Source organism: Xiphophorus couchianus, chromosome 12, assembly GCF_001444195.1.
Source record: "Xiphophorus couchianus chromosome 12, X_couchianus-1.0, whole genome shotgun sequence".
NCBI lineage: Eukaryota > Metazoa > Chordata > Actinopteri > Cyprinodontiformes > Poeciliidae > Xiphophorus > Xiphophorus couchianus.
In genome coordinates this window covers 11694732-11722083 of record NC_040239.1, presented here as the reverse complement: position 1 = coordinate 11722083, position 27352 = coordinate 11694732, and the positions used below count along the sequence as shown (strand labels likewise).

The following is a 27352-nucleotide window of genomic DNA, read 5'->3' as shown; positions in this document are numbered from 1 at the left end:
TTCCTGATGATAACATCAGGAATTACCTGGACAAGCTCCAGGGTCTCCTTCGACCTCTCCAGATTCTCCGTTGTACATCTCCACACTGGTCTTCATCATGCATCTACCTTCCTGTTCACCCTCCAGTATTCATTCAGTGCTGCTAGTACTGGAACAGAGAACGGATAAAAATCACTACTCAAACGAGTCATCCACTTACCACAAACTCTTCTGTGGATATACTTAACTCTCCTCAGATTTTCATCTCTCCTCCCAAACAGTAAGAAACTCCATTCTCCATTGTCCATCTCCTTCTCCTGCAAAATCTCAAAGATCAAAGACTTGCTTCTTTCCTCCCTTCCAGTGGGGATCCAGCTCCTCCTGCCAAACCATCTATGATCTCAATAAACCTTTACAAACTACTAAGAGTGTCCGCAATTGCTGCATGCACCAAAGTCTTCAGCAAACCAAACACAGCAAAGTACTGAGGGAGCTTCAATCAAGAGGCCAGTCTGTTTTGTAAAATGTGGGGTTTGATGGCAATGAGAATCGCACATTAATCAAAATCTGTGAGATTTAAATTGGTTATATTAAAAATAGTGCTTTTTCCTGAGTTCTTTAATCAACAGAAGGTTGTCATTTTGGCAAATTGAAGAATCTCTTTGTTGGCAGCATGACTGTCCGTCTAGTTGTGAAGCAGCACACCGCATTTTAAATTGGATCTATTTGTTTTGATGCAGTTTACCTGAATTTAAGTGGGTTATTTTGCAAACCATTTCTGAGACTTGTTTTTATAAATTACTGATATTTTTTCTAAATGACCAGAGATATCCACATCACACAGATACATCACACAGATTGTATTAAAAACATCATCTACTGAAAGGTGGCGGTAGTTTGGATGCAAAAGAAGAAAACAAACAAGGCTTGCTGCTCCAACTGCTTTACAGACACCCAAGGACAGAAATAACATAGTAGTGATGTCTCCAAAGGTAAAATTCATTCCTTTGTGAGGTGTTTTAGTCAGTAATGTCTCAAAAGAGATAAATTGTGCAAAAGATGTTGTAAGTCAATTGTTTTCTCGTTTGTAAATTCAGAAAATTGACCTTCTGGTTTTGAAATGCTCCAAGAGCTGCTTTGCAATTACAGGGACATAAACAAAGCTTACTTTAATTACCTCCATAAAAAATATGTCCACTGAGGCGTTTGTCATTTATAATTCATCTAAGAATGAATTACTGAACGGGAAGAATCAATCCATCATCTTTCACATCCCTTAAACAGCCAATATTTACATCCACATTAATTGATTTGGAAAAAAAATTTGGCAAAATCAATTAGTGCAACTGTACCTGCAAGCGATGCTCTTGCAGTTATGACAAGGAGCAGAAGTCTTAGTTTAGTTTTTACATCTGCACTTTCTGTTTTAGTCCTAAAGAGAGAGTGGTATAAAAAGGTGACAGATTGTCTGTTGTCACAGAATGTCAGCTTCGTAACAAATTGGGTGTCCTTGCTCAGGAGCAGAGAGCATCATAAAGGGCAGAAAGCAAAATATGAAATCAGTCTGCAGCAAAGGAAAGTATCCTTGCTGTTAATGGCTTAAAAACACGCAAAGCATTGGTATTTAAATGTTCCCCATCTGGCTTCAGACAGTGTGACTCATCAAACATTTGAGGTCTAACAGATTTCTGTTCCTCACCTCTGTGACTTACTAATCCTAACAGTAAAAGAGGGAACATTACAGACGTAACAAGCTAAGGCAACCAGAAATCAGTAGAATTTATTTCAAAGTAAAACACAAAGCAGTTTTATACATACTGTCTGTGAACCTTGGATGTGTTGGAAAACAAATCTAGGGAAATAATCAGCTTCTGTCTGGAGATTCTTGCTAGCACAGCGCTGTGGATAAAGTCAGTTTTGGCAAAGGAAAACACAATTTCTCCTACTTGCTTTTTTTCCCTGAAGGGTTATATATACCCACCAGCCTTCTGTATTGGAGCTGGCGGTCCAGTGGGGAAGTCATGATGCAGTTTGGAAATCGAAGTACAGCCAGTAAGTTTAGAGCAGCCTGTGAAGTCAGTGGTCAAAGCTGTCTGTCAAATCTAAAATCCCACATTGTCTCCGTTGAAACATGACAGAATCCTCTCATTTACCCAGGGGACGATGATGGTCTTCTCTGACTTGACTTTGATCTTGATGGCAATCTTCAAAAGGGCTCTGAATCTTACTTACACACACAGTGCTACCTGCATACCTCTGTACAGCGGCTGCTAATATGCCAGATGAGAAGAAAAATACACCAACTTCATCCTTCACATTTCTAGCTCTCCCTCTGTGCTTTTACCATAGATCATAGGACCTTAGGTACAACAAATAAGCCGTCAGTTTCTGCTTAATATAGCAAAATGCTGTTTCAATTCCACAATTTAAAAAAACATGATACAGTTCTGTAAATGTATTTTAAATGGATATAAAGCATGACAAAAACTTAGAAAAACAACATAAAATAAGTTGCCAGTAGTTAAGTTTTAAGCAGGCAAAGCTATTTTCATGGTAAATCTGTGGAAACTGTCTGCTGTTCATTGTAATTGCTGTTTGATTTACAAGAACATGTACTCTCAATTCGGCAATTTTGCCTGTCACATAGATGCATTGAACATCTACATTGTTCAGTCACCTGTATCTATGACAGAGCCTGCCACTCATAATGAAGAAACATTGTCAACACTGAATAATTCATCTTGCTGTTCTGATAATGTGAAAAAAGGCATAGGGCATTTGATGTAGAGGCAGCTCAGCCTCCATCCGACTGTCTGTGAACTTTGATGGGTTGATCAGAAATCGGCAACCTTTCCTAACATGGGTTACAGAGCACTCTTTGGAGATTAAGTTGTATTAGCTGAATTAGCATTTTATCATTTTAAAGAGTTCTCTCATATTTACAGAAATACCTAGATATAATGTGGATCTTTTAGAGGCTTTAGTTTTAAATATATGCAATAGATTTTTTTCAGTGATTTTTAAAGCTGGTTTGGATTTTGTCATCTCTTCAGACACGTTCACTGCTTGGAATACAAACGAACAGGTGCGACATGCCAGGCAAAAGTGTTTGAGTATTGAGGTGTTGATTTTTTTAAAAAACAGTTTTTCCACAACCCTTCACCATATGTGCAATGTGATAGTAGTCCATTATCCATAGTTTTAAATTTTTTGGGCAGATAAAATCTGAAAAATATGACATGAATTTACGTTCAGCCCTGGTAAGTCTATTTGTTTCAAAATTACCTTTCACTCCTATTGCATGAGAAAATATCTCGGGTATGTCTATGCCAGTTTTCCATATCTAGGCATTGAACTCTTTTGATCATTCTTCTTTGCAACATAGTTCAAACTCTGTCAGCTTGGATGGAGAGTATCTTTAAACATTATTTTTTAGGTCCAGATTTTCATTAAGCTTTTGTATCCAAAGTCATCACCTAAAATCAATCTATTTGCAAATATCTAAAATATTGAAAAGAAACTGCATCTTGGGAAACTGAAATACCTGGAATAGCACATGACATGCTGCTAACCGGTAGTAAGAATGTTTCCACTGTGGATATTTATGCATATCAAGATATGTTTGTTGCTTGGACAATTAAAATAGGCAGATATAAGCTTTCTGAGAGGAGGGCTCAAACTTTTGTGGGTTTTAGCTATTCACAGGCAGATGAAATCCAAATGTATTTTGCTGTTTGTGCTTGAGACATAACAAAATCCAAAAGCTAAAGGAGTGTGAATACTTTTGCAAGGATAATCTCTGTTGTTCTACTGGTTTTCTGCAACCACCACCACCTTTAGATTTCTGTGAAAGATCACTCACTGCTTTTGGACTTGTAGCATTGTCCCACATAAACATCGGCCGACTCCGCTGCCAGCCACGAGTCCCAAGAGACCGTGATTCGCTGGCACAACAAGTGATGCAGCGCTGATAAACAGTAGATGAAACGTTGCTTCGTTTACATATACATGAACGTTTTTGTGTTCGGAAAGCCGTGACTCTGCATTTGCATCCTAGACAAGTTTCATCAAATAAACCAAGAAAAAAGTGCTTATGCAAAACTATGTGTTAAGACTGTCTGATCCAAATGAACAGCCAAGGACTATGACAGATTAATCTCATCTTAATGCAGTATAAATTTCCTAAAAATGAAAAAGTTGTCATGTGGATTGTATGTTTTATACTAGGAATCAATTTGAAGAGAACAATTTCACAATCATTCAGATTCAGACGTACAAATCTTTCTTCCCCCCCCGATACCAGTCAAATACAAGCTCTTTCCCCCGCCCCTCTCCTCTTAATTAAAATTCTGCACTGCTCAGTGTGAGGAACTGATTAGGTTCATTTTTCCGTGTGTAAAGTGTTAAGGAAATATGGCTATTTTTGATTGTTTAATATAGTTAAGCTAATGCCATGTGCGTTTAAGTAGATCAACATTCCTATTTGGACAAGCTGATGCAAGGTAAACGATCAGAGATAAACATTCTCCTGGCAAGGCTGTAACTTAGAGCAGCCATAAAACACTATGCTCTTGAAAGGCTTTAAATTAGTAGGCCATAAAGAATATCTTCCCCGGCTCACAGGTCAGAGGTTGGGGGTTTCCCAGGAGCTCAGAGTTGCATCTGGAGTTGATCACAACTTAGGAATTTTGGGAACACTTAAGGTTTAATTTCTGATATACCTTTTTAATATTGGTAGCAATAGTGTGTTAGATTAAAGTATATTACCCAAGCTACAAGTACTAATCTAGTAAATCGAATGTATTTGAAAATGTACTAACTATGACAATATCGGAATCAAAAGAGAATGATTTAAATGTTATGTTTTACAGGTTGAAAAAGACTTCTATCTCATTATTGTTTGTGATAAAGCAAAGGGTCAAATCTTTGGAGAAGCTGACTGCAGAGGAGCAAGATAGGTTTTGTGAAAATAACTTATAACTTTAATAACTAAAATGACTCTTGATATTTGTCATTAAAACTCAGGGGAAGGTCTAAGTTTTTTTCCAAGGTAGCTCTTGGTTGGTCAAAATAGAGGTACGCCCTATTTGCATATATTAACAAAGAGAAACGCCTTCACTAGAAAAAGGGAATGCGCAACAATAAGAATTCAGATAGCTGCCCTGTTATGCTTTTAAGCAACAGCTGTCTCCAAAGGATCCTTTGTTCTTTTAATTCTTTTGTCTCAGGTAAAGAATGTACTTCTTTGTACTCTGAAGTTTTCTTGTTAAATTCATACGGTGTTTTCTATTGAATTAAACTCTGTATCTCTGTGACGTCATTGAGCCTCGCCGTCTGTTTTTCCAGCCGTGACGGCATCCGCTCGGGACCCGGCTAACAGGAGGAAAAGAGAGCCATGCTGTTTCCAAAATTTAAGCTAACCTAATAAATTTCCTTCTTTAATAAAAGGAACATAAAGCAGCAAATAAGCATAATTTATGCTGCAAAAATATTTATGCACAAATATTTTTTTTCTGACTTGTGCCAATCATAATTATGTCTGTCCACTAAATTGTTGCAACCAAACAACTTGCTTATTTGAGTTAGTCAAGCTTTGCTGATAACCCCAGTGAGTATAACGAGATCAGTATTGGAGCAGTCAGGGGAAATCGCTAATTATTGACTGTACCATACTTACCACAGGGACTACCTTGTATCTTCAATACAACAGTCAAACACAACATAAACAAAGAAAAACTCCTGATAAAATATACTGCACAAAAAAGAACTTAAAGATGATGTTTCAAAAATCACTAAACCTATTTATGTGTCATTTACTTAGATATGTTTCTTTTTCTGCAGTAAATAACAGAAAAGAAATGCCTACACAAATTCAGTTACTGAAGTGTTCGTTCTTAGTGTAAATGTTGCTACAGCAAGCGAACGTTTGACTTTAAAGCACATAGCAGGTGCGTATCCTTTTTATTTATTTTTTTAACCAACAAATCAATTAGAAAAGAAAAATGGCAGATTAATAATACTTTGATTTTCTAAAGAAGGATTAAAAACAATAACCAAATTTTAAAAGTGCACAAAAATATTTCTGCAAAGTAAACCTTTTAGTAGCCAGTGGGTGTTAGATGGCAAAATTTCAAATCAACCGGGACTGATGCAAAGAAGGAACTTTCAAGGTGATCAGTTGGCTTTAGTGAACAGCATGCAGAGAGAGTGACTTATGACACATTCCCAGATGGATTCTGAAGCACTTTTTCCCCGAGGAATTGCCACTCAGACGGAGATGAACAAAATAAAAATCAGACAGAGGAAGATCCGAGGGTATGTCTAAGTAAGAATATATTTCTGAAAACCTATAGATGCTGAAGTCTAACTCGGTTGGTGAAACTGAAACAGCAGTAAGGATGAATTTCTTTAGCACTCAACCTGGGATCAATCTATATCTGTTTCTTCCCAGAGTTTAGCATGTTGTTGATTTCTGTTTATGGTCCCCACACATAAACATTGCATTCTGATGCCATAGTCTGAGTTATCTTGCATGCCAATACAGCAGTCATAGGAATCCAAAACATTATGCATTAGACATGCTACAAAGTGCATAAAGAGAGCAAAGAATCTACCTTTATCATTCTTGATCATCAAGAGATCATTTTTGGCAGTCATTGCATAATTATTCAGCAATTTTGCAAGTTGCAGCAGGATAGCTGGTATTTGAAACTCAAATCTGAGGAATTTTATTCAGCCTTTTGCTCACTATGCAATGTTCTCACAAGTTGCTCGATAGTTTTGCTGCAGGCATCCAGAACGCAAGAAAAGTTCACTGAAGGATTGCTATTTTGCTACAAATGGGTTGGAATCCATATAACGTGATTCTGTCTGGGAGTTTTAACATGGAGTCCCCCTGCACACTATGCTTGTGCTCACATTCTTTGTGTGCTTTGTGCCATCCTGTCACCATTACACATACCTGCCACTTCCGTTATCCCTCATCTTGTTCCTGGAGGATTACATTTCTGCTGCTAGAACATGTGCGACTGCATTGCCAACAGCGTTATAGCTTCCAGGATGATGGGCTCGAGCTGCACCGTGAGCGTAAGTGGAAGGCGAAATGAAGCAAAGATGAGTCCACCTTTGCCCTGGAATTGATGGCAAACAGCAAAGGAGGGGAGGTTTAACGAGATGGACTGGATGTTTGCACTCCTGTAACGTGCAGTGATGGACACATATCCTGCACAGTCTTCGTTTAATTATTTACTCTGATCAGCTTTTTTAAAATATATATATATATGTGTTACCTGTATGATGGAACACATAAGCTCAGCATTTTACTTTCTATCCAATTTTGCAACACCAAAAAAAAAGCCTGCTATTGTTGGGAGAAACGTGTTCATCTTCTAACCACCTGGCTCCATGCCCGATCCCACATCCTGCTTTACTCGGGATGATTTTAGGGGAGGTACCTCGGGGTGGGTCCCTCATGTTTAATGTATTTTCCTGTTGCATATATTCCGGTCGGCTGTTCGTTCATGCAAGACAAACCTAGAAGCAGGAACAATGGTGACACGTCCGGATGGCTTCACCCTCAGAAGTTTTGCACGTTTCTTGGGGACTACTGTCCTGCACTGAACATCTGCCGCATGACCATATGCACTTTGCAGAGATGCACGGACAATGCGGGGAGCACATGGACACCGGGCTCAGCTGTGAATTCCTTTCTGTAAGCTTACTCTGGGACAGTTTCCCCCTGTCCAAACTGCAGCCACAGAGCTTTGCCTCGTAATTTGTAAATGGATTCATTTTGGGCTCCTTCTGTCCCGTTTGCGCGTGGTATTAAGGACAAAGTTGATGGAGTTAAACTCAAAACATACTGGACGTAAAACCGAGGAACATTGTTTTTACTTTGCTGCTTCCATGTCCTTTTTTAATAAAAGGGAGAAAAACCTGACCTGAGGAAAATCTCTCACAATATTATTTTACTTCTTCCAATTTCGTGTTTAGAAAGTGTTTATTTTAACTTGAAAAAAATATATAGATAGATTTTTTTTTTTTTTAAACCAACGGGATCAGGGAGGATGGAACCTGCTTGCGGGGCGGTGGGGACGGCTCCTTTGGTTGCCGCCGGCGGAGCAGGCGTGAGTGCAAAGGCGCCCAAACATCTGTGGAGGCAGCAGAACCAGGCGTCGCTCTCTCCGCTCCGCCACGCGCTGGCAGTGCGCAAGAACGACCGCGTGAGACAAAGAGGCTTTTCGGACACCGAGCGGTACCTCAGCGCGAGGAACATGGACCGGACTTACGCCGTGGACACAGGGCACCGACCCGGGCTGAAGAAATCCAGGATGTCGTGGCCGTCCTCCTTTCAAGGTCTTCGACGGTAAGGAGCAACAACAACAAAAGAGGAAACAGCTTTTCCTCAGCTTGTTTCTCTTTAATCTCCGGCGGTGGAGATGGGCGTTGTGGACCTAAAATGATGCGCTTGTATTTAGTAGCAACTTTTAGAGGATTAGGTTTGGCTTTGTTTCTTTTTACGCACCCTTAGTTTTACATAACTTTTTTTAATGCACTAAGCAAAAAATATTTGCACATCCTTGATGAGGACGCAGGGACAAAGGTTAAACTAGTAAATGTCACATGCAGTTCGGTCGACAGCATAAGGAATAATGCAAAAAAAACAAAACAAAAAGAAAACTGCTACAGTATTATCAAACCAAACCCAATTAAAATGATTATAAATTAAGCTCATCTCCCTTTTGAAGTATTCTAAGCATTGAAGCTTTCAAATGCTTAGCTGGCCATTTGATTTAGGTCAGGCAAGACGTGCCAGCCTTATGAGGAATGGATTATAACAAGAAAACATACATAATTAATTAAGAATTATGACAACCTTATATGTAGATGTGTTCTCAGACTTTTGTCCCTGTAAAAATTCAGAGTCTTAAACAAGGGAATGTTGAAATTGAATAGATTTTCTTTGAGAATCTTGCACTGACCGGTCACTGACTGATAACCTATTTCAGATTTTTTTAAAATGTTTTTTATTTTGGAAGACTCAACTAATGATTCAAAATTTGACTGATTTAGATTTTATTTCTTAATGACTACAACATTATAGCTTACAAAATTAAATGCACTGTGGATAGTTTTATACATGCACTTTAAAGACTGGAAATTAGTTCCCTCTAAAAATGATGACAATTTTTGGTCCATAAAACCAACCAATCAATAGCATGTACTTTGAAGTGCATGTTTCTTTTACATCCATCATAGTACACACAAACAATAGATGGTCCTCCAACCTTTTTCTCATGAAAGAAGCTGCAGCAGCTTTTCCTCTTTATGTTAGTCCTTAAGAAAAAAAATGAACTTGTCAAAATATGAACCAACAGGCAAACCGTAAAGAAAGCTACAGTTAAGTATCGGCCAAGAAGAAGCTTGATTGAGGCATCTCTATCTCGGATCATCATCTAATTTTTATTTTAATAAAAAAGTACATCAGAGCACATAGTGCTGGCAAGTATGTTCACAAACAAAATAATTGGAGTTCAAAAACAGGGGGTGAAAAAACTATATATATTTAGCAATTTGCTTACAGATCTCAAATCAATTTACTTACTGATCTCAAATGAACCAAAGACATCAATAAATATCTTTGGTTCATTTAATGATGCCTCTCTCTTGCTTTTTCATCTGGAGTGACAAAGACCGGTTGGAGTAATTGTCTGGCTTTGAAAAGTAAAAGGTCAGAGGAAAGATTAAAATGGGCTGGCACCTGAACCCATCACATTTTGTCACCTTTCTCTGTAAAAATAATGATGTTAAAATGTGTTGTGCGATTGACTTAGGTTTAGTATCTCTATGCAGCCAAATGTTACTTAGTCCCTTGGCTGCCACTATGCGCTATAAAGAGAGGCGTTATTGCTTCCTTAATTACGCAATGACCACAACCTCTCCTGAGAGGGCACACTGACTATATATGACAGTATGGATTAGAACAGCACACCTATAACATATGCTGGGTCTTTCCGTGCAGTTACAGCTGTTATAGTGAAACTGTCTGCATATACAGGCTGACACAAAAGACAGCCTGGGTGTGTGGGGAAAAATTTTCTGCTCTAATTACTCACTTGTTCTGGGAAAGAAGGAAGAGTGGGAGAGAAAGGAGGGAGAAAAAAAAAGACAAAATGTAATGAAATCTGAGAAGGTCACCTCAAGCTCATTGGCTGAAGTGAACACTACTGATGGAAGTTTGTGTCAGATGGCTCGTCACTTCCTGCAGTTGCTCTTTCTTCCATAAATGCAGGTTTCGATGAGTGATGCCTGCCCACCGGTCCAGTCACCTTCGAAGTCAGCTATAGGAAGCGTGTCGCTGGCTCCTCTTGCGTCTCTGGCTGTCAGACAAAACCTCTACTGCCACAGAGGCAGAACAGCTACACAGGGAGCGGACGCCTGGGACACAGGGTGGAAGCGCAAATTGGTGTGCTGAACTAAAAACACCCATGTGATCTTAAAATTGATTCAGATATTTCTAAAATAAGGAATGCAGTTCATCTGCAGTGTGGATCACTGAAACAACATTCACATTTGCTTCACGAGGTAAATTAGGCTTCAATTAGATTAGCCCAAGCAAATCAGATTTCACACAGGACGCTAATTGTGTAACAGGCACACATTGCTCTCCAGTACTAAGACCAGGCTAAATTCAAACCTTGGGCCCCGGGTACCACATCTTTCTTCGCTGTTAAAACAGACATTTAATTAGTTGTTTTATGTGCATCAGTTAGGTGTTTATCTTTCATTAGTTCTAGTACTGCCACAAATAAACTTTACATTACTAGGTAAACTGTTGGCGAGCCAGTTCTCATTTACCAACATGACCTTGCCAAAGGTCCTTTAAAGAAATGGTACATAAACATGTGAATGCATAGAAATGTAAATAGATAAGTACGCAACATAGAACAATCATAAAATTATGAGGAAAATCAAACAGTAGGGGTAAGTAAAGGAAGGTTTTAACTGGCAGTTATGGGAAAGAGGTGACACATAATGTGTGGGTACCCGACAGTCTAAATGGTGCAGCTAAAGATTCATTGGACCAGGAAAAACATTTCCACTTAGCTCTTGTCCAACTTTGGTGTCTGTGTAAATTGTCGTCTCTGTTTTCTTAGGATTGACATGACATGATCTGCCTCTGCTGTAGTCAAACAGTTTCTAAGTATTAAATAATGGAGGTTTGGAGAGGGTGTTTTGCATACCTTGGTTGTAACAGGAAGTTTATTTGAGCTACAGTTGCCTTTCTACCATTTAAAACCAGTCTGCATCAACAGGACATTGTTTGCCCACAAACTGATGCTCACTAGATGTGATTCAAAGAAAAGACTTTGTTTAGTCTTTTCTCTGACAAAACAAACAAACAAAAAAAAAACATTTGTGGAAAATCCCTGGAACCAGTTCACAGTTGATCAGCAGTTTTTAAAAGACTCAGACCAGCCTATCTGTCACCAACAACCATGCTATGTTTAACTCCGTAACCGTTCGTTATGACATTGGCCTCCTTATGGACCCATTGACTTGCATGTAAGCATTTAGAGGGTGACAGTTAATGGGTTCCATTTAGCTATTGTCTGAGACAAGAGCTAAATGTTCTTTATTTCCTATTTTAATCCTTCTACGAGTCATCTTCACCAGGCCTAAATAAATAAAATTACTCTGATATTATTGGATTATTTATTATTTGTCTTAAAAAATGGCCAGTAAGTGCAGATATTAACATAAAACACACATTTTGTTTAAATGCTGCCATTAAAAACAGAACACAAAAACAAGACTGTGTTTATAAGAGAAAGGAAGCTTCTTTCTCTTCCTTAAAGGGCTTGAAATCCTTATTCCTAAACCTACACACTGCTGGTGTGTGATGCATGTGTTGTTTACATTAAAATCCAGTTTCTGACCGACTGCTGCAATTAAAAAGACATCAGAAGGTCACACGTCTTCACATGCAAGCCTCTGCAATCGAGTTATAGCTTCAAGTCATCCTAACAAGACAAATACGCTGATTATAACAGGCAGATACAAACAACTTCTGAGGCTGGACCCTGGTAGAAAGCTAATGAGAAGTGCCAGCTACTTGTTTAGCACATGCTGTTGATATTTGCTTAACCTATAGGGAGAGACAGTTAATTTTTGCCTGGAAGGTACTTGTGTTGTTGCCGGTGAAGTAGCTGGTGTGGTGCAAAGATCGGCAGTCCTGAGGTCTAAGGACTGACATGTCACAGTCGGGCCACGCTTCTGCTCCAGGCTTCCTGTGAGATCTCAGCTTAAAATCTGGATCATCATTTGATTTGAAGGTGGCATCTCTCCCATTCCTGTCTTGCTACTTGAGTGCTCCTGCCATGGGGAAGCTGCAGGGGGTTTCATTATCTTTGGAGATGTCAGTGAAGAGTAAGATTATGGTGCTTTCCTTTTTGTCCAGTCACATCTCAAGATGGGGTGATTCAGTGGGAGGCAAAATATCAAAACAAAAATGATGTAAGCATCTAAAAGGAGAAGAGGTGATGGATAACGTTTACTGTATTTGGATATTTGTATCCCTTCACATAAAGATTGGAATTCACTCCGCCACTCTCTGAGTCTGTACTGTACTTATCAGCCTCTGAATTTTCTTTTTTTTTCACTTCAGCCAGTCCTCCTACTCTGAATGGCATTTGCAGAGTGAAGCTTTTAACCAGTACGAAGAATAACCCCTGGCTATGTCATTAGATCCCTAGGGTGTTCATGAGTGAGGCAGGAACTGCTATTGGGTACAAAGCTATAAATATCTGTAGTCACTGCCTTAATCACAGACATAGTGCACAGGCTTCTGCAGCACTGCAGTTCTGATACATTGTATGGCCGCACTTGGAGTGAAGCAAGTTCAAAAGGTCTAATGAACCCATTGCGGTCATAAACTTTCCATTAGTTCAGCTCATCAGCAAACATTATGTAGCCTGGGTAATGAGCTGAAGAGCTATTATTTTCATACTTTGTGAGGTTTTCTGCCAGAGAACTAAAGAATTTAAGACAAGGAAGCTAATTATTATAGTATTTCTGCATCCTGTAAGATTTTTTATTTGTGCTTATGGAGGATTTTTCCAGGGAACAGGTTCCAGTGCTTTACCAGTGCTGGTACTAAAGCAAACATTTTCTCAGATCAAAGAGCCAACTTGAAGTTGCATCATAACAGGAGAGTAAAAACACCTCACTAAGTAAAGGTTTGATTGTTCTTTCCTTTTCTTCTGAATAAATAATGTGGAGGATGTTAGTGGAAGATGACAATGCCTTGATAAAAGAATTTATACCCCTTGGACTTTTTCAAATTTTGTCCCATAACAACCACAATTTATCTTTAGATAAACCACCTCATGATTTCTGTTGTATACCCAGATGGGCATTTATTCCACATGTATCACAGAAGCAACTTTTTGGAATTTCATTAGCCATTTTGTGTTAGACCATCAATGTACCACTGACAGCTTTATCCTTGTCAGAATGGCAAATGTAATTTATAAAATAAGACATCTTGAATCTTATGTGCATGCTGTTCACTCACTGTCGACATAAGCATTTGCTTAATTTTTAAATTGTGCAAAACAAATTACATCTTAAATTGATGTGACTTTAAGCATCTAATGGCTTAACTTTCACAGCTCATCATACACCAAATAAGTCTTAGAGCAGCAATTACATGTAATGTCAAGTCAGTTGTGTATTTCTTTGACTATTTGAGCAGCACGGTGCTACACCAGGTGTTGCCAATCTTAAACTCTTCTGCTTAAATCTACAATCAGAGCTGTCTAGCCCCCTTTTGTGCATGAGCTGCTCACACTCGTACGCGTGTACATATCCCCCGGTCAGTCACCGTACAGTCTTCATGCCTTTGTCCAAAGGTGATTTGTCAATATGTCGTTAGCAGCAAGTTTTGTTTATTGTTAGTAGTTTATGTTTTTTTTTTTTCTGGCAGGTAAGAAAATAACCCCAAACTTTTAGTTTATCTTTGAGTGCAGCAGTATGTCTATTGATAATTTTAAATGGCTCTTTTGAAAATATTTCTTTAAAACCAAATTAGCTGGGATATATAGAGGGTCCACACGCATATATATTCTAAGATGCTGTGATTTCTTTGTGAGAATGTGTCAGCATTCCTAGCAGTCACCATTTCCTCTTCGACATTGTGAAAAATCAGGCTCATACAAATGCTGAGAGCCACTGAACTGTTCAGTCTGTGGGGAACATTGTTACAGGTCCTTGTGTGAAATTTGTCTAACTCACGCCTGTACTCCAGTGTCTGCATAATGATTCGGGACACTGCACCTCTTTTTTGCTTTAGTTGTGAAAATTGATTTTGTCCAAGGGTAACAACATTTCAAGTATCAGAAGTGCATCTGTCTGCAAAATTACATGCTCATATTTTGCTATTGTGCTTAAGTTAATTCGACTTGCTGTGTAGTTTATTTTGTTTCATATTTGTGACTTTCTAGACTTATTTTCTTTTTTTTCATTGATTTTCTTAAAATCTCCCATATTTTATTAGCTGTCTTGGTATAAATGGAAACATGAATAATAAACACAGTACCTTCATCCCTGAAACGGTGAATACCTGAACAGCATGCCATTATGTGAGTGAGTGAAAGTTTTTGAAAGATCTTTGTAACTTTTGCAATTTGGAACTTTTAGAAACTATTTCAGGCCTGGTACCTTGTTTCCTTTGATCCATGGCTGAAGTTTCCCTGACTTATACTCAATTATTAAAAGAAATTGAATTAGTTTTCTAAATTACTGATTGCAGTCATTCTCATTAGAAATTTCATTGTGCACATAGAATGGCGTAATTAGTATACATCTAACACACAACTTGTCATTGAACATTGACTGCTATTATTTAAACACAGTGTAGACTGACATTTGTGCTCTTGTTATTTAATATTACAGTTTGAGCTGCATGTAATCTCTGAGCAAATGATGGATTTGTGGATCACCTGAAGGTTTGGCTTGTGTTAGTGGAAGGTCTCAGAAATCTGTTAAGGACAGCACAGAACGTGAACAAGTCTGAGATTGAAGAAAAGTCAGCAACTATTGTGCATATGTGACCCAAATATAGATACGATATACACAACACATACCAAATGCATGTCCTGCTTTTATATTCTAGGATGGTAGCATGTGACTTTTTTCCTTTAATTAAGCTTGTATTGTTCCTTATATGCTTAGACAGAAATTAACACAAAAGTAAGATGGAAAGACCTCCTGATACAGTAAACAATAACCACAGCATTAAGGCCAGATGAAAATCTTCTCACCATTTATCTTGCAAAATGAAAGAGTGAGATAATCTACCAATAATGTTCCCATTTGCGCTCTTACGTCTCTGAATGGCTGTCTAAGAAATGCTGTTGTTGCTTTCTTCCCTTGCTTACTGCAAATTGGGGTCTGTTCTACTGCTTGATATTGATTTCAACACAAAAACAGCCATTGGAAAGCTTCACTTGGTTTTCTTCAGCTAACCTGACTGGAAATGGCTGCAGTTTAACTGTTATTATTAATCTGCATTTATATTAGGCTATGTCATCATGAGGAATTTTTGGTTTCACTGATATAACAGTTACTGATGGGGTAGCTGATTTTTTTTTTTTTTTTTTTCTCCATGGTCAGTTACAGTCTAGATGGTTTCTTTCAAATGGAGCACAACCAGCTTGAGTGACACATGCCTGACCTAGAAATAGCACATGTCATCCACTTATTTTTCTGGGTTAGATGTCACATCAATACTTCACTCCTGGTTGACATCTAAGGTGTTACAAGTCGAGTGGTTGTTCACAATTTCTTTGGTACTTAAAGGCTTTTTATCATCTCTTAAACTTGAACACATTTGATCAATAAACTGTGTGTTGAAAAACTGACTCCACAGCTTTAGCTTGAACTCTTGTGCCTTTATGTAATGGGCAAGTTGCTTATGATACATGTTTGTGAAGCAGCAATTGAAACAAATTTTGTTCATTATCCAGCAGTTTCGGTGTCAGAAAGGTGCCATATTAATTGGCTTCTTTTCAGTCAGTGAAAGAGGTCATGCACAACATGTTTTATTTAATAAACAATTAATATGTCCATGCAAATCTGCATAAATGTGAAACAAACCTACTTTGCATGACTGGAAAAGTGTGGCTGCTCACTAAATAGCTGTCATCTTTTACCAAACCAAATAAATCTGAAATCAGGGTCAACAAGTAGGAAAATTAATGTTTAATGCATGCAGCATCCATCAGCACAGCATTAGCTGTGCTGATGGATGGAGCAGGTGAATTCTGCCTGGGGAACAAATCCATTAAATGTCAAAACTACACAATGTCCAGCACCTAACACAATCTACTGTGTAACAGGTTCTGGGAAACATTATTGTGTGTTAGAAGAGAGGAACTGTGCAGAAATGGTGAAATCTCACATCTCCGACAGTGTATGTGAAGCAGAGAGGACATTTTTACCAGCAGGAACAGGCATTCGCTTTTCATAGCTCTCTCCTGGCGCTCTCTCTCTCACTGGTCATCTGTTGGGCTAATAAAATGCATGAAAACCATTTTTGAAGGACAGCCTTTCTTGTAAGCGGCTGTGAGCTAAAGGCTTTGTGACTACCCTCTTGATGCCGGGTAATTCCCTTAGCTCTTGGCTGGCTGTGATACTCTGATCATATTACACTCAACAGGGCGATAAAGACTGGAGCTGAGTGGGCACTGGTCTGTTGTGAGGTCTGCTAATTGCTTTGAGACAGATAAGACTTATATTTTTTTCAGGATATCTGAATGAGATGCACCATTTCTGATTTTGTAGCTAATCTAGTTTTTGTGAGGCTTGAACCTTCTGATACCGATTTTGACTGATTCAGATTTGTCTTTGTGGTGATTTATGTGGTAGAAATTTGCAAAACAAGTTCTCTCACCCTCCTTCACCACTGAGTGGTTTCAGTACAACCCAGCTCTTGCTCCCCATTCTGATTAGAAAAAAAAAAGTTCAACATAATCTCTTCATTCAGAAGTCTTACAGTAAGAGAGATTGTCAAATGAACACAATGTAATTGAGTTTTTAAGCATTATAAGACTGGTGCATTTATCTCACTTACTGGAATGCCATGTAATAAAGCGCAGCAGCCTTCAAAATGCATTTCAAACTGAATATAAGCAACTTACATTGGCTTATTCAATCAGTATTTATCCAAAACAACAACAATTGATGACAATTAGCCCTAAGATTCCAGGGTTTATGTATTAATATTATTCTGTCTTTAGGATGAAGACAGAATAATGGGATTCAAATAGCTGGTTGGGATGTGAATAGCTGAATGTTTCTCTTTTTTTCTTTTGTGAAGTGGTAATGCTTTTGTGTGAAGTGTTCATTAAGAAATAAAAAAATGTTTAGGTTTCAAATGGCTGGTCACCATTGAAGGCCGATCAAACTATAAAGGGTACATTTTTCATAATCAGTCAACTTGTTTTAATATTGTACGTCTTTAGATATTTGTAATAAAGATGCTGAGAACTGAGAATAGTCTTGCTCTGTCTGGCTCTTTCAGTGCCATTAAAGTAGAACTCACTAGAAGTGATTTAATCACTCACATCAATTAATGGTGCGTTTAAAGCATATAATCTAAATCAGTGGTTGGAATAATTTAGTGACCTTACTATACATATTAGCTAAATGGCATAAACATGCAATAACTAGCCTCAGAGCAAGTGCAAAGGTTTTTGTACAATAGGAGAGTTTTATATTAAAGTGTAATGAAGGATGAAAAGGTGGTCAGCTGTAAACAGCTTCACACTTTATGCATCGTGAGTAATCTGTAATATAATTACCTCAGCTTTTAATTCTTCCTTTTTTACCCCCAACAACAAATTGTTCTGTCTCTCTTTCTCCCTCTCTTTTAATCATTTTGCTCCCCTGATGCATTTTTTTCATTTCTTGATTTATTGACTCATACTTGCAAATAACTGGTTGATGCACATCACTCCATGCCAACAGAGTTATTCCCCATTAACATATTCTCTTTCAAGCTATTTTTCTTCATTTCCTTCTGATCTCACACGTTTATACCTAGAGATTCCTCGTCCTTCTCCGGTGCATTTCTCCTGAATGCTTTCCTGCTGAGGGCCTCATGTCTCCTGTCATATCTGTCTCTTCTCATTTCAAACACTGCCATACACACTCATGTCAACTGGCCCTCTCTGGTCATGAAAACAGCCCTGCAGTGGATGCTCATCTCCTGAACATCTGTTTCTGTTAAGTTTTGCTTATATGTTAACAAAGCCAAATAAATTGGCCTCATTTTTCACAACTGCTTTTATATTTCACCAAGCGTTATTGTTACTATTTTTACACTAAAACATTTTTTTTCCAGAACCAAATCAATTTTGCATTTGCAAACCCTGTTATTACTCATATTCTTTTGTTTTGATGTTTTTAGTACTAGTGGACTGATTTTGAAGGATAGAAGGAAGATGGGAGGAAAGTGGACCCACACATCTGGGACTCTGTTTTGCTGAATTAATCTCCCTCTTCGCACCATTGTCTGACAGCCTGTTATGCTCTTGCTGATCTCTTTTGTAAATATTGAGGTTTATTATTTCTAACAACATTCAGTAGATGGTTGAGTGCTGGTAGACTGCAGGCAGTGATGATGCAAAACCTTTCATGAATTAAGACTGGCTAAAGATTATTGCAAACAGTGAGCAGAAATGCATAGATGCAGCTTTCAAAAACAAACCAGAGGGCTAAAGAAGTGCTTCAGTTGCAAATGAACAGATCTGACTGATTTTTTTATCTTTCATTTTTTATTAAGCTTTGATACCGATTACAGTTGACTCAAGCGTCTCTTTGAGGGCTACATTATAAAAATAAATAAATTAAAAAAATAATAATAATCTTGCCTTTTCGGCATCTGCAGTAAATAATTTGTATTTGGAGTAAAGGTTACTTTACACTGCTGTGTGAGAGCAGTTGCTAGAGGATTTCACTATTATTTCAAAACGTAGACCAAATGATTCCATTGTTAGTTTGGTTTTGTTAACACAGTGTATCTCTACTTTAATGTTGTGCCTGGCCAACCACTATGCCTTGCGACCTGGTAAGTTGTCATTTTAAACTGGCTTAAGCATACTCTATTAGATATTAACACAGTTTGTGGGTATTGCTAGTATTACAGAAGGGCATTTCTGTGTATATCATAGAGAATTAAAATTTTCAATGTAATCTATATTACTTTGAGACTCAAGAAAAACTGATATTTCTAAATTAAGCTTGAGCCATGACAGACATTGGTTGAAACCTCCAAATGTTGATACCTATACTGTATTTTACTCAGCCTTCCTGTTATCCACCAAATGTTTCACTCTCTTGCGCTCTCATAGCCTGACCTAAACTGCAGATATGTCTTGCCGTGTCAGAGAAAGTACAGTTTAATGTACTTCCCTGACAAATTTTTTAAACATCTAACTCAAAAAGGCTAACTTTGCATCGTCTTCCATCATTGACATCTTCCACTCTGAAGATTATCTGCATGTTTCCTACAGAGTAATGTGGTAGACTGAAAAGATGATCTTATCTGTGTATAATCTTTTGACTAAAGTGAGATAGAATAAGATGGATGGAAGGATGAATAAATCATTTAATCACTGTATAAATACTTCTCTTTGCTGACTGAAACCATAATACAGAACCTGTTAACAATTAACTAAACACTTTGCTGGTGTATGTATGGTGCAAACTTTTGGGATCTGTTGATTTTAGTTATAAATCTTAAGGTTTCTAGGCCCTGGTTGATGTCCTGCGTTGTCCACTATATTTACATCACACAGCTCATTATGGCTATGTGGGAACAATTATTTAACAATTGTTAATTATGAAGCTTTAGTGCTTTAAAAGCAACATTGAATAAAAAAAAAAAATCTAATTACGGAATAAATCTCACTTGAAGATAATCATGTTGGCAGAATTATACATAACTGAATGCCAGCCATTGCCAGCAGTTATGCCAAATTTTCTGTGGTGTACAGTATACTCCCCAAAAGAAACAGGGTCATCTTTAATTTGCATGTTGGATACTTTCATTGAGATGTGTGTTTGTGTGTGTGGATGTCATGTGTGTGTGTGTATGGATGTGGTCGGCTGGGTGGGAGGTGAATAGCTAATCTCATAGTGCATGCATAATTCATTGTGCATCAGTAATGTTGAGGTTCAGTGGGACAAATGGAATATAACATTATGTATAAGAATTATGGAAAATCTTCTTTCTTCATTCTGAATTTATCAGTCATATTAGTATCTGTTTTACTCTACATTAATTACTTTAATGTCAATAACCAATGCAGCTTTTTATTTGCAGTTTAGAATTAAACGTTATTGCATTGAAGCAATCAAAGGGATAGTCCAAAAATTATTTTTTTTGTTTCTCATTCAGGGACTTACAGGATAACTACTTCATCAAATTGACTGGATTCAAGCAGCTCATATATAAATTGATAAATTTGACTGTGGCAGGCCAAAGTTATGCTAATATACTATTCTGTGAAGTTAATAGACCTTACTCAATACTATTTCTAAGGGGGGCACTGTGGAACCACGAGCCAAGACGGTAGCTTAAAGTGGATGCTCCATGTGACCTGCTTCAAAACTTTGGAAAAACTCAGGATTAGAAACGTAAACTGGATCCAAAAATGTCAAAATCGACCAAACTCAAGGACTGATATTTTCACACGAAAACGTGGTTCCCAAAAACCAGCTAAAGCTGATATTTCAGTAACATATCAAGACAAAGAGGGGACCGCTAGCACTGATGGCATGTGTGACCCTCGCGCGGTGCTAGCTGAACTTCAGTCGTTGCATTCAGAGTTCGGTGGATTTGGAAACAAACTGGACAGCATAGATAACCGTATGGGTGAAATGACGAAGTCAATCGCCTCTTTGGAGAAAAACATAGTGGAGGTGAAGAAAATGTTGCTGCAAATGCTTCTAGACTTGGAGGAAGCTGAAAACAGAATCATGTCAGCGGATGAACTTTTAGAAACTAGTACGGCTAATCTTACCAAAACTCTGAAGCGAATATCCTATTTGGAAGCTAAGACCGACGAACTGGAGAATCGAGGCTGAAGGGAGAACCCACGCCTTTTTGGCCTCCACGAGCGCGCTGAGGGTCACCGGCGGCTGCTGGAGTTTATACAGGAGATGCTGCCGCGCTGGCTGGAGATCGATAGATCTTTCACCATTGAGAGGGCCTACCCGCACCCTGGCACCTCCAAAAACGAACCAGCACAGAGCCATCCTCATCCGTACAGTCAGTCCTGTCCAGCTCGTGTGCGGAGGAAATCCCCGGCTTCCTTAGGATATGAAAACAGTTGTGTCTTCCCATTGTGGAGGATCCTTATTTTTCATGGAATATATTGAAACCCGCGGAACATTCCTTTTTCAGCGAATGCTTCCCTGATGTTGAACTCGGTTCACTGTCAGATAGTCTCTGCTGAAAGATCCTGAATGAAAAAAAGTTTATTTCCATCGTATTCAATGTTCCGTGGTTTTGTACTCCTTTTCACTGTGTATGGGAGTATCCAAAATTACAGCAATATTGGAACTCAGTTATGCAAACTTTGTCAAAGATTGTTGGAGTGAATACATCTGCTGAGGCTAAAATGTGTGTTTTAGGTATTTACCCAGAGAACTGTTTTTATTTCCAGACAGTTAAAATTGATTGACTTTGGATGCATGCGTCATTTTAACACTGCCAGCAGTTTTGCTAATTATAAGGCAGCAAGCAGAGAGATACTTTAGCTATGGACCACAAGTCAGGGGTGAATAGCTCTTAGCCTTCTGCATGTTTGTAAAGTGGTCTTACATCATGTGTATATGCTTGCATGTGTGTGATGAAATGAATGTGGCCTCTTCCTTGCCTTTTTCAATGTCAAAGTGAGGGCTAGAGGTTATCTCAAAAATCCCCAAATTACGCAAAACGGCAGACACAAAAAATGCAGAAAACACATGGCTACTTGTAAACTACTGTTGAATTATTTGAGGTAGCAATCACATTCTCTAATTCTTTTTTATTAAAAGCAAATGTTAGAATTTACTGAAAAAAAAGAAGAAATACTGTTTCTAATTTTTTCTCTGCTGGGGCACTACCGATTCAGAAACATTACCATGAGCTCTATAAAGAAAACTAAGTTGCTGAAGTTTTTGTGGTAAATGTGATGAACTTGAATACTTGAATTCAAAATGACTACGTCATGCTTTCTGTAAAGGTTTCAATTTCCCTTTTTATTAACCCTTCAAACCAAAGGGAAGTGTTAATTTCAAAAGGGTTTCTCTGTTGGAGAAGCAGTTAAATATTATAACTGATGAGTAAGATTCATGTCACAATGGAGATATGGCTGACTAATATATTGGCATAGCTTTATAGTCTTATTAACAGGAAATAGATTTCATCTATTGTAATGAGTGAATGAAGAATTGGTCTTGATGGATACTGCCACTCTGCCGTTAGTTAATCTATTCATATTGTATCACTGCCTTTTTCTAGACTTTATCATCATCATCAGAGACAATAAAATTGAATGTGACCTGCAAGGGACATCCGAATTTGGTTGGTTGATCTGGTATATAGTAAGAGAGAGAGAGACCTGAAGTGATGTTGGAAATGAAACCAAACAAAAGTCAACTTTTGACATTTACAGTCCAGATGTTGCAGCAACAAAGGACATCTTTGTTATATATATACAAATCAAGTTCTCTATTTTTTATAAGAAGTGTCTTTCTGGCACTAGTGGCCTTTATTTGCAGGAGATCTCATTGGAAATGGGTAGAGAGAGACAGGGGGAAAGCAAACAAAGGTCTCAGAGTTGGAAATTGAATGGATGACTGCATTTTGAACTGATTGCCACTATATGGGGTGGTCACTCTACCTCCCATGCTGCTCGTTATTGCAGATCCTCATTTAATTTTTTTCCATGTCCTCAAATGAGTTTCTGTTTGACTATTCACAGCATTGAATTTCTTTACTTTTAACTACAGAAATTGATTATGTCTGCAGGTTTTGCCATTTTAACAATCAGAAATGCACCATCTGCAATATTCTTCTTGTAACGCTAGCCCCTTCGTTTCCTTCCTCCATCACATTCAATCTAAAAAGAACCATGTTGTGTGAATGCGATACCACCTATGAAACATGTAACAAGGTAAAAATGATGACTGCTGAGCAATGTAAGCTTAAAAGAAAGCACAGAGCCAGAGATTCTACCTTGAGAATTGTAACTAGGTTTGTCAAGGAATCATTTGAGACATATGTGTCTGATTCATCTGTTTATTTAATCAGTCCATACATGGCTTGAAGTTGACAATGTGGTTGGTGATGGAGCAAAGTAAGATTGAAGGTCTTTTTTTAGGGGGGTATGAAAAATTGTCAGGAGCTGGGTTGTCAGATTTAGGGGCTGGCATCTCTTAAGTACACTCATGACACTTTGCTGCACTGCATGATAAAGTTGGCAAATGAAATTGTAGCTTTAAAGTTTGTTTTTTTTCTTCATTATTTTAACATGACTTCAATAATTATGGACAGTGTCTTTGCACAAGATATTTTGCTGTTGAGTTCCAGGATCTTTAAGCTTCAATTAATTGAGTACTACAAGTGAAAATTATGCTATTGTTCATACTTTTATGTTTCACATATGCAGTTGGTGTGTTGGGTATGTGCTAAAGTAAATGTGACATAATGACACTGTATCTCCTTACTAAGTATAACTCTGAAGATAGACATCTGCCACCAATGGCAAATGTCAGTTTCTTTCCTGCTGACTGCCTAAAAACCCCAAATGTCTGAGATTGAAGCTTTCCCCCTTCACAGATTGTGACACTTGACAATACACCATCAACCGCCTTCAAAAATGTCCAGAACATGATTCCCCATCTGTCAATCTCATAGAATTGAAGATGTCTTGATGGGGGGGAAAAGTGTAGAAATCACCCCAGCCTGGAAGTAACCATTAGATAAATTACTGACAGTAGTTCCCCTCCAGGAACTCCAGACCTTGACTTGTACTGCTGATGTGCTGTTTACAGAAGGGGGCTGATATTATGTTAAAATAGATTCATTAGTAAAATAATTATGTAGCTATGTCAAGTTACAGGGTAATCATAATCTGTTGGAATTTCCCTAAATGAATTCATAGAAGGTCACCTTGATCATTTAAGGAATGGTTACCATAGCCACCTTGAGTTGAGGGGTGCATTAATTTCTTGACGAGATCTCATGAGGATGCTTGAAGGATAGGGAAGAATGTGCACTAAGAATGATATTTGCAGAGAGTTGGCAAAATGGAAACACACTTGCATAGAGTAGTTTCCATCTCTGTTAAGTAGGTGCTCACATTTTCAGGGCATACTTTTTTAAAACTTTGAGGCCTAATGGGAATGGTTTATAAATTTATAATTTAAGTGCTTGTGGCCTACTTTGAGCTGATCTGCTGTGGAGAATTCTTTTTTTGAAGCGGCAGAAAAAAATATTGACCATTAGCTTTAGAATGGTACATTTTTCTCAAGGCTCCACTCTGTTTTAAGATAAGAGTAATGCCTCACAAAGGAGACAAAGCTGTCTTTTTCTAAAACTGAACCATTGTGGGAATTTGTCATGCATGGGCCACCTTGTGTTGCTTTTAATTTAAACAGAGAAGCAACTATCATTATTACTGCAAAAGTAATGCAATATATTGGTTATTACATTTATTCATCTTGCCAGTAATGGCAAGATGCCTAGGTCATTGCTTCTGCATTTTTGATCCAGTAATGGGATGTTTTAGGTCTGCAGTTCTCAGTATCATGTGCTTTTATCAGCACATGATACTTAAAATCGAACCCTTGATAAATGAAAATATTCTATCAATGTATAGCAATGGATAATTTTCTGATTTTTTTAAAAAGCCCAAGATGTACTGTGCAAGGACAGTAATTCGTCAGTGAAGATGCGTGATGTGTTGGGCGAAAACGTTTTGTCCATATGTGCTTTATTTTGACATCCATTTTTTACCTGAAAATTGTAGCTGATCAAGGTTGCCAACGGGAATTCCCAAATGACAGAAGCTTCTTCCAGCTGCATGATGCTCCCTAAGACACTGTTAAAATGCTGCAGGAGTGCTTTGGGCAACACAACACATAGTGTCAATTGCTAACTTGACCTAAAAATTCTCTGGATGTCATTTCTGTAGAGACTATGTGGGATGTATAGGGCAAAAAAATGCCTACTAGGAGAGTCCCAACAGTAGGAACTGGGGAAATGTTGGCTGATATAAGGAAAGTAATAGATCATGAAGGATTAGACTATGCTGACAATCTGCCAAAGAAGTGAGACTTTGGTATTGTTTTTATGCATCCTGTTATAATTTCTTATTTTACCAATAGCTCCATAAACTAGTTCTTATGTAACAAGAGTACATCTTGTGCTTGTGGTGCTTTATCCTTAAAACACATATTTATATTTCTCAAAAAATAATAAAATAATGCAGATTGCATTTTGATTTTTATTGACATTTTAGAAAAAAATGTGTCAAATTATTTATTCTCTACTCAATGAAGTCTTTATAAACAGTTCAGTAATAAAATTGTTCCTTAAACTTAATAATTACTATGAGAGAATGTTTTTGCACTATCCCCTACACATAGATCTTGTACTGATGGCTTGGTACGAGGTTGCTATAGGATTCTTATTGTATGATTATCATGGGTACAAGGATTTCATGGTATAAAACTAACACAAAGAAAAATTATTTTTATTATTATGTTAATGCCTTCATTTATAATCACCTACCGACTAGATTAGATTAACAGTTGGGGCTTCTTTAGTTTTTGCTCCTGGAATGTTTGTGTTTTTTGCATGAAAAAGTATTTCTGGGTGTGCAGGAGTGGGTGAAGAGTGGTTGCACCATGTCACTCTACCCTTCATACAGCTGGAGAAATCTCTGCTTACTAATTCCTTTTTTTGGCATGTCGCAAAAAGGACCTTAAACTGTTAAAATGGTATGATGCAAATTTTTTAGTTTGGAGACCTCAACTATATTTTAAGAGTTGTTTATGTGGTTAACCACTAAACCATGCCTAGAGTCACGTCTGAAGGACCTTTGACTCTGAAGGATCAGGACTGATGGTGATGGAGCTCATTAAAATTAAGTGGTGCATTCCTAAGCTGCACTGGGGGTTGCATCTTTACAGCAGCACATATTACTGTACTTTCTCTCTGAGTTCAATGCTCTGCTACAAATGTTTCACTTAGTTTTGAGAGTAACGAGACCTAGAAAGCAACAGAAATACGCAAAATAGGATTATTTCAGTTATTCTGAAAAATGCAAATGTTTTATGTGCATTACTAACTACTGTACTATCTTAACACCCGATGCACCAATATACAACCAGATCCAGGGTGGGAAAAAATAAGTTGTAGATAAGATTTCCTTTCTAAAAATGTCTATTATTGGAGTTCTTGTTGAATTGTAGTCTTCCTGACTTTCCTGGCAGTTTAAGTTGAGATGACAGAGTGTACCAAACTGAAGACTGACAATACACAGTATGTACTGTTCCAAACAGTTCAGCACAAATCAGCCCAGTTTTGGTGATACTCCCAAAGCACTCAACTGAGATGAGCTGACACATCAGTCAAAGTTGGAAAAGTTACAGGAGAACATTATACAACAGCCATGTCATGATGACAAACTAATACCACAACTTCTTCCATCACTGCTTTTAACTGTCAAAGAGGTTCACATAAATGTTTATTAACAAAGGATTAAAATGAAATAATCCCCAAGAGATTAGTAATTAGAAGGTTTGTGCCATTATTATTTTCTGTAGCTGGTTTTCAATTTGCTTATTTTTTTTTGCTAACAAAACTTTAGCTTCCAGAAAGCTTAACTGTTCTCTACACAGTCTTGCAACTATTTATACCCTTTTTTAACTTTTTTTGTCATGTTACAACCACAAACTGAAATGAGAAATAGTCATTGCTACTTCTACATATAAAAATCTGCAAAATATGGCATTCTTTTGTATTTGTCCTCCTTTATTATGAGATCCATAAATGTAAAGCAGCGCAGCCTATTAATTTGTTATTCTCAATATAAAACTAGCTGTTCAATGAAGGCCTTAGACTTTTGTTAGAGAACATACGTAAACAAACAGCATCACAAAGCGTAAGGAACACAACTCTATTAAAATGCCAATGCTAATGTAGACTGACAATACATTCCTTGCACTATCAATAGTGTGTACACGCATAACATGGCTCAGCTTGGGGTTTGCACAACTTGTTCTCTACACCATAAAACCCTGAACTCTCACC

General features: G+C 37.8%; 1 protein-coding gene across 3 annotated transcripts in view; it reads left to right on the top strand.

The window, feature by feature from the left end:
• The window catches only part of pde4d (phosphodiesterase 4D, cAMP-specific), a 209981-nt gene that overhangs the window by 52930 nt on the left and 129699 nt on the right, over nucleotides 1-27352 (top strand). Inside the window, exon 1 of one of the 3 annotated variants that reach the window (XM_028033347.1) lies at nucleotides 8031-8344. The exons of the other annotated variants lie outside the window; for them this stretch is intronic. Within the exon in view, the coding sequence (XP_027889148.1) occupies nucleotides 8046-8344 (299 nt within the window). The 5' untranslated portion in view covers nucleotides 8031-8045. Of the gene's footprint in view, nucleotides 1-8030; nucleotides 8345-27352 lie in introns of those variants that run through there. 3 annotated transcript variants of the gene reach the window in all.